Source organism: Terrapene carolina, unplaced genomic scaffold, assembly GCF_002925995.2.
Source record: "Terrapene carolina triunguis isolate 2854851 unplaced genomic scaffold, T_m_triunguis-2.0 Scaffold20285, whole genome shotgun sequence".
NCBI classification, from domain to species: Eukaryota; Metazoa; Chordata; order Testudines; family Emydidae; genus Terrapene; species Terrapene triunguis.
In genome coordinates this window covers 1-7,398 of record NW_020684636.1, presented here as the reverse complement: position 1 = coordinate 7,398, position 7,398 = coordinate 1, and the positions used below count along the sequence as shown (strand labels likewise).

General features: G+C 48.2%; 1 gene segment (V, D, J or C); it reads right to left on the bottom strand.

Moving 5' to 3' along the window:
• Window positions 1-2,383: 2,383 nt before the first annotated feature.
• LOC112124987 lies at window positions 2,384-4,214 on the bottom strand (the record flags this gene model as incomplete). The annotated part of the segment is given in 3 exon segments: window positions 2,384-2,393; window positions 3,479-3,782; window positions 4,172-4,214. Coding segments are annotated over 3 exon segments (357 nt in total), but the record flags the coding sequence as incomplete, so codon positions are not given.
• Between the last annotated feature and the right edge of the window lie 3,184 nt (window positions 4,215-7,398).

The window sequence follows — 7,398 nt, the reverse complement described above, 5'->3', positions numbered from 1 at the left end:
AGAACTTGCCTAGCAGTTGGCCACCTAGGCTGAATTTCAAAGCCAATTAATGGAGCTGGAAACTCAGATTGTGCATTTAACTCCCTTAGGGAGCATGGAAATCTAATTCTTAACATTAGCCAGTGAAAACTTCTCTCTGTGTTGCGCCTGGGAATTTTTGTCTGGCTGTGGCTGGATTTAGTCTCATTGTGTCTCTGGCCCAGTAATACAGAGCGGTGTCTTCGATCTGCTCATTTGCAAAAAGAGCAGAGTGTTGGGATTCTCCCTGGAGATGGTGAATTGTCCTTTGACTGAGTCTGCGTCGTACGTTTCACTTGAATCACACTTAATGTCAGGTAACCACTGCAGCCCATTCCCCGGAGCCTGAGGGACCAATTTCATCCAGTAGCTGGTGAAAGTGAACCCAGAGTCTTTGCAGGAGAGTTTTAAGGAGTCTCCTGGTTTTTTGAGTCCTTCACCAGCCGTACATCGCATTAGACATCTGCAAAAACAGACACATGCAAGTAATGTACCCAAGGCAGACATAAAATAAATACATTCTAACTCTGTTTATGGAAATAATTTGCTGGAAGAAGAACACCCCGGAGAGAGCTGGGAGGAAAAGAAGAAGTCCAGAGAAGTTGACCTGATAATGTTGAGGAATGAAGAGAAATAGATGCGGAGCTGAAGAAAGCAGGGAGGTAATTTGGAAAGGATCTGTAGGAACTCAGGGTTCAAACAGAAGGCTGGATTTGCAGGATTGTGTTTCAAGCACACAGAGGGACCAGATGGGCTTGTGATTCAAGCCCTGGAGCCAGGGCTGGTCTAAACACAAATTTACAGCGAAATAACGACATCCTCTATTGAATTCACACCTTCCAAAAGTAAGATTGAAGCAGGACACACTTTGAATTGGGAATGCGGGATCCACACTGAAATCATAAAGGTTTAAAATCAGTGTAGGGGTTTGGGTGAAAGTTCCTGTTGAGATGTGAGTTTCAATTGGACCCATGCTCCTAAATCACTTAGGAACATGGGATTAATCAGTTGAAAATCCCAGGAAGGGCCTATCTGCCTCTTTAGGCACTAGATCCATAAAGGGGAGTTAGGCTGAGGCCTGGAGTTCCGAACGTTAAGGCTCTGCAACCCAGTGCAATCGAACCCCCTGAGTTAGGCACCTCCACCTGCCTGGCCCATGGAGGGGATCAAGGCAGAGATGCTGGAGGAAGGTCTAGTTAGTTTGGGACAGGCTGTGGCCAGAAAGCAGAGCTACGGGAGTGGGGTGAACTCCTGTGGTGGGGCCCTCGTGAGGGAAGGGATTGTGAGGACCAGGGAGTGAGCTAGGAGCCCATGAAGGGTGGAAGGCTAGTTTAAGTGGCATATAGACTCCCTGAAGGAGGATTCTAGGGGCCCAGTACCCTCACAAAGGGGAGGGACTGAAGTGAAGCCCAGGAGAGGGGAAGGACCTTTGGTTCAGAGCTGCCCTCTGGAAGGGGGCTGAACTTTTGTGTGATGGGCTGTGACCCAGGAGGCCTAGTAGGAGAACCTGGAGAAGACACTTGCTGGGACTAGCCCTTGTGGCTGAGAAGGGGCCACCAGGGGTGTGTGAGAGGAGAAGTCCCCTGCAACTCCCCATCTGGGCTGGTGGGGCTACCCTAGAGGTAACATGCATGTGTAGAGGAGACTTAGGGGCTTGATAGGGGGATCTGCAGAAGCCAGCACAATGAGTGGAGAGCTGCCTGACCTACCCCCTGGAAAATGCTGAGGAGCGGTTGGGTCCTAAGTCCCACCTGTTCAAGGGAGTTCGGTGCCTAACTCCAGTTGGGATTCACAGCCCTCTCCTGGAATCAGGTGCCTCAGCTGTTTACATACAAAAACATGCCCAAGCCCCCTTGTGCCTGAGAAGGATCTGTTGGTGCTTCCCTTAGCTTTTAGCCTAGGGGTTAGAGCACTTGCCTGGGACATGGTAGAGCTAGTTTAATTCCCTCCCCTACTCCTACCCCGTCCTGATGTGGGAGCAGGGATTTGAGCCCATATCTTCCACTGTCAAGGGGAAGGTGACATTTGGGGTACAGACACCCCCAGCGCATCCCATATTTCTCTTTCAGACAAAATGAGTATTAATTTAGTCACGGTGAAACAGCATGAATGGGAGAGACTGAAAGATCCCTCCCCAAAGTGCCCCATAGCCTGATGCTTGGGGCATTTGCCCAGGACCTTGCTGTGACAGGTGACGGTGTCACAGGAGCCTAATTCATATTTTGAGATGTGACTTAGGAGACAGAAGAAAAATCTACTTACAATGAGGTTTAGATAAGAACATAAGAACGGCCGTACTGGGTCAGACCAAAGGTCCATCTAGCCCAGTATCCTGTCTACCGACAGTCGCCAATGCCAGGTGCCCCAGAGGGAGTGAACCTAACAGGTAATGATCAAGTGATCTCTCTCCTGCCATCCATCTCCACCCTCTGACAAACAGAGGCTAGGGACACCATTCCTTACCCATCGTGGCTAATAGCCATTAATGGACTTAACCTACATGAATTTATCCAGTTCTCTTTTAAATGCTGTTATAGTCCTAGCCTTCACAACCTCCTCAGGTAAGGAGTTCCACAAGTTGACTGTGTGCTGTGTGAAGAAGAACTTCCTTTTATTTGTTTTAAACCTGCTGCCCATTAATTTCATTTGGTGGCCCCTAGTTCTTGTATTATTCGAATAAGTAAATAACTTTTCCTTATCTACTTTGTCCACATCACTCATGATTTTATATGCCTCTATCATATCCCCCCCCTTAATCTCCTCTTTTCCAAGCTGAAAAGCCCTAGCCTCTTTAATCTTTCCTCATATGGTACCCGTTCCAAACCCCTAATCATTTTAGTTGCCCTTCTCTGAACCTTTTCTAGTGCCAGTATATGTTTTTTAAGATGAGGAGACCACATCTGTACGCAGTATTCAAGATGTGGGCGTACCATCGATTTATATAAGGGCAATAAGATATTCTCCATGTTATTCTCTATCCCCTTTTTAATGATTCCTAACATCCTGTTTGCTTTTTTGACTGCCTCTGCACACTGCATGGACGTCTTCAGAGAATTATTCACGATTACTCCACTATCTTTTTCCTGATTCGTTGTAGCTAAATTAGCTCCCATCATATTGTATGCATAGTTGGGGTTATTTTTTCCAATGTACATTACTTTACATTTATCCACATTAAATATCGTTTGCCATTTTGTTGCCCAATCACTTAGTTTTGTGAGATCTTTTTGAAGTTCTTCACAGTCTGCTTTGGTCTTAACTATCTTGAGCAGTTTAGTATCATCTGCAAACTTTAAGTGAGTTAGGAGCCTAAGAAGTTTGGGGGAAATTACCCCCTGTCTATTTACACGGGCAAACGCTCTCTGGGGTGACTAAAGGCTCCAGTGTTCTCCGGAGACCAGGGTTCTCTCACTGAGGGTTTTTGAATGGCTGGAAATGTGGTTTGTGTCACTGTGTGTATCTAGCACAGTAATACGTGGCTGTGTCATCGGTTCTCAGGCTGCCCAGCTGTAGATAGGCCGTGCTTATGGAGGTGTCCCTGGTGATGGTGAATCGCCCCTGGAAAGCCTGTGCGTAGCTAGTGCCTCCACTATAGGCGCTGATATATCCGATCCACTCCGGTCCTTTTCCGGGAGCCTGCCGTACCCAGTGAATGTAATAGCTGGTAAAGGAGTAGCCGGAGGTTTTACACGTCACCTTCACAGACTCTCCAGGCTTTTTGATTTCTGCCCCGGACTGGGTCAGCTGGATCTGGGAGCTGACACCTGTCAATAAACAACGATAAAAACCCAGTTAATTCCATTGTTTTCTTCCTCGTCCCAGGTTTATCCAAGTCCTTCTATTTCCCTCCTCACAACAGTTTCTGATCTGCTTGTATGTAATAATGAATTCATCCGCACCACCCTCCTGTGAAATAGGGAAGTACAGTTATCCCCATGTTTGAGATTTTGACAACTACTTCCCATTAGAGATTAATGAAAATTGGCTATCCAAATCCAATAAGTGGCTTTAAAATTCCACACTGTGATTTGCTCAGAGCTAGGATTTTGAATCCAGAATCTCTGAATCCCACGGCTACGTCTTTGCCTTAAAACCATCTTTTCTCCCCTAACCCAGCTGTCCTAACCAGACACCTGTAGGTTCATCCACTCACCTGTGAAAGCTGCCAAAAAGAACAAGAACCCCAGACAGATCATTTTCATTCTCCACAACAACCTGGTGGGCTGCAAAGCAGTAACCCTTCCTCTGCTGGCAGCTCTTCGGTGAGGGTCGCCTGCTCTCCTTTATCACTCAGTTTTCCTACTTCATTTGCATGTGGGTGTTGCTAAATCATTTGACTAAACCTCAGCTTCACCTGCCTTTACAAATAACTGACCTTGGAGTTTAGAGGGACACTGTCACGGAGGACGCTAGCGCATGTTAATATAATTTGGGCCCCAAAGCAGGAAAACACTAAAGTCACTTTGACGTCAGGGGGGACTTCAGTGTGAGCTTACAGATACTGGGAAACTCGAATGTTCAGGTGCCTAATAGTGGGTTACCAAAGTGTAACACCCAGTGGATATGAAACTGAAACAACCCAGAATCAATGAATGCGTAAACACTAGCGCCCTTCACTGGTGAAATACATATGTGAGCTGTGATTTCCAAAACCGCCGAGGAGCGCTGGGTACTCAATTCCCATTGATTGGAAAGGGATTTGGGTGAGTAAACCCTCACTTTGAAAATTCCAGCCTTCGGTGCTGTGATCAGTAATTCCTTGGGATTGTTCCCAGGTTCAGTCTTTGGGAAGAAATGTTTCATAATCGAACATGACACTTTGCTGCCCCCATGTGAGTCTGTCCCTTTGATAAACATAGAAACTATTTCCCCCTGTTCTTCCTTTAGATTTATATAACTTGGTCATTTTTGTCCCCTGTAAACGATGGGGTAGGGGGGTTTCTTTAAAGGCAGATTCGGATTTAGAACTTTTTCCAGAGATTTTTCACTGTACTGCAAAAAATCCATCTGAAAAAATCCATAAGAAATTATAGAATCATAAAATATCAGGGTTGGAAATGTCTCTCTCTGAAGTGCCTTTCACGTCTGTTATCTGGAAGTTTGGCTTCACATCCATCCTCCTTAGTGTAGCAATGAGAAGTTTTGATGTGAACATTCAGTGAACAGGTGATAGATATTATATGTCTGTGTTATATACACAAACAGGAGGTAACACTAGGTTCTTGTAATGTCCTGACCTGGCCCTCGTTTGTATGAATCCAGGGAGTTCTCTTCAACATATTAAGTATGTAGGAATGTCTGTGTGCATCCTATCAATTAACAGAAAAACAAAGCAGTGTCAAGCATTACCAAGAATGCCAACTTGTCTTGTAGTTGGCCACTTAGGTTAAGAATTTCAAAGCCACCAAAGTGAGCTGGAATTGCAAATTGTGCATATAAGTGAGCGGTTCACAAACTGTGGTTCGGGACCTCAAAGTGGGTTGTGACCTCATTGTAATGGGGTTGCCAGAGCTGACATTAGACTTGGTGGGTCCTGGGGCCAAATCCCAGGGCTGAAGCTGTAGGCCGAGCCCCACTACCTTGTGTGGAGGGGGGGTCTCAGGCTTCGACTTCATTCCTGAGCAGCCGGGCTCAGATTACAGGCCCCCTGCCTTGGGTTGAAGACCTTGGGCTTCAACTTTGGCTCCCCTGCCTGGGGCAGCTGGGCTCAGGTTGGCTCAGGCTTTGGTCCCCCCTCCTGGGAAGTGTTGTAATTTTTGTTGTCAGAAGGGGGTCGTGATGCAATGAAGTTTGAGAACCCCCGATAACTTCTTTAGGCAGCTTGGAAAAATCTCATTCTAAAGTGACAGCCTTTCTCTGGGCTGCCCTAGGGGGTTTTGCACAGCTGTGAGTGGATTTCTCACTGTGTCCAGGGGCGGCTCTAGGCACCAGCAAAGCAAGCACGTGCTTGGGGCAGCCCATTTGCAGGGGCAGCAGGGACCCAGCCTGGGAGCTGAGAACCAACAGGGGGCCCTGGGAGCTGTAGTTCCTTGCCTAGCTCCCTGCCTATAGAGCCAGCCCTGGAGCAGGGAAAGAACTACATTTCCCAGCATTCCCTTGGCCACTACCAACAGGAAAGAGGGGGAGGGACTGAGGAAGCTGAGACCTCATGCTGCAGCCTGCTGTGAATGGGGAGCTGCACTGGGAAGAGCAGGGAGACCATATTTTAACATTCCAAAACTCCACAGGGAGGGAGGGTAGCCCCACCCTGCCACCATCCACTCCTTCCGACTGCCCCCACAGAAACCCCAACCCATCCAACCCCCCTGCTCCCTGTCCCCTGATCACCCCCTCCTGGGACCCCTGCCCCAACTGCCCCCCAGGACCCCACCCCCTATCTAAGTGCCGCTGCTCCTTGTCCCCTGATTGCCCCCTCCCGGGATCCCTGCCCCCAACTGCCCCTTGGGACCCCACCCCCTATCTAAGCCTCCCTTCTCCTTGTCCCCAACTGCCCCCTCCTGAGACCCCTCCCAACTTCCCCCCTAGGACCTCACCCACTACCTGTCCCCTGACAAACCCCCAGGACTCCCATGCCTATCCAACCGCTGCCTGTCCCCTGACTGCCCCCCATCCCCTGACCCATCTAACCCCCCTTCTCCCTGCCCCTGACTGCCCCCCCCAAACCTCTGCCCCATCCAACCCCCCAGCCCTCTTACCATGCCACTCAGACCAGCGTTTCCGGCTCCGCGCAGCGCCAGACACACTGCTGCATACATGCTGCCGTGCTCCCGCGCGGAGCCACAGCCCTCTCCCCCCCCCCGCCCCCAGCACCTGCCTTCCAGATTTGAACACCTCAAAATTCAGGAGTGCTCAAGCTCAGTTTGGGCAGCTGTTACTTCATTTCTCCTAAATCAAATATACTGATCCACTGTAATTTGCTGTAGAAAAAGTAGGATAAAATTGAGCAAGAAATGCTTCCCAGTGGTTATTAGGACTGGAATTGCTATTTTCAACAGCCATTGCCTTTTTTGTTTGTTTGTTTGTTTAAAAGGAAGACAGTGATATTGCATTGGCAAATTCCCCATAGAAAGAAAGAGTGGAACAAAAGAATAATAAGGGCATCTCAACTTTTCCTGATTTATGTAGGACAGTCTTATAACATGCATCCAGATATCCTCCAATCACACAAGCTGAAAATTGTTCCACTTTACTGCAGTTCTGTAACCATATGGGAACCAATCCTGTCTGTGTTCTGTGCACATCTAAAATTCCTGCTGAATGACCCGCCGTGGGAGTGAGTAACGGGTTGGGTCACAGAAAACCCCTTGGGAACTTCCAACTGATGTGTTGAGATGACTTCTGCCCCTGCTTTCTTGCCCTGGCAGCTTGGGACTTCAGTGC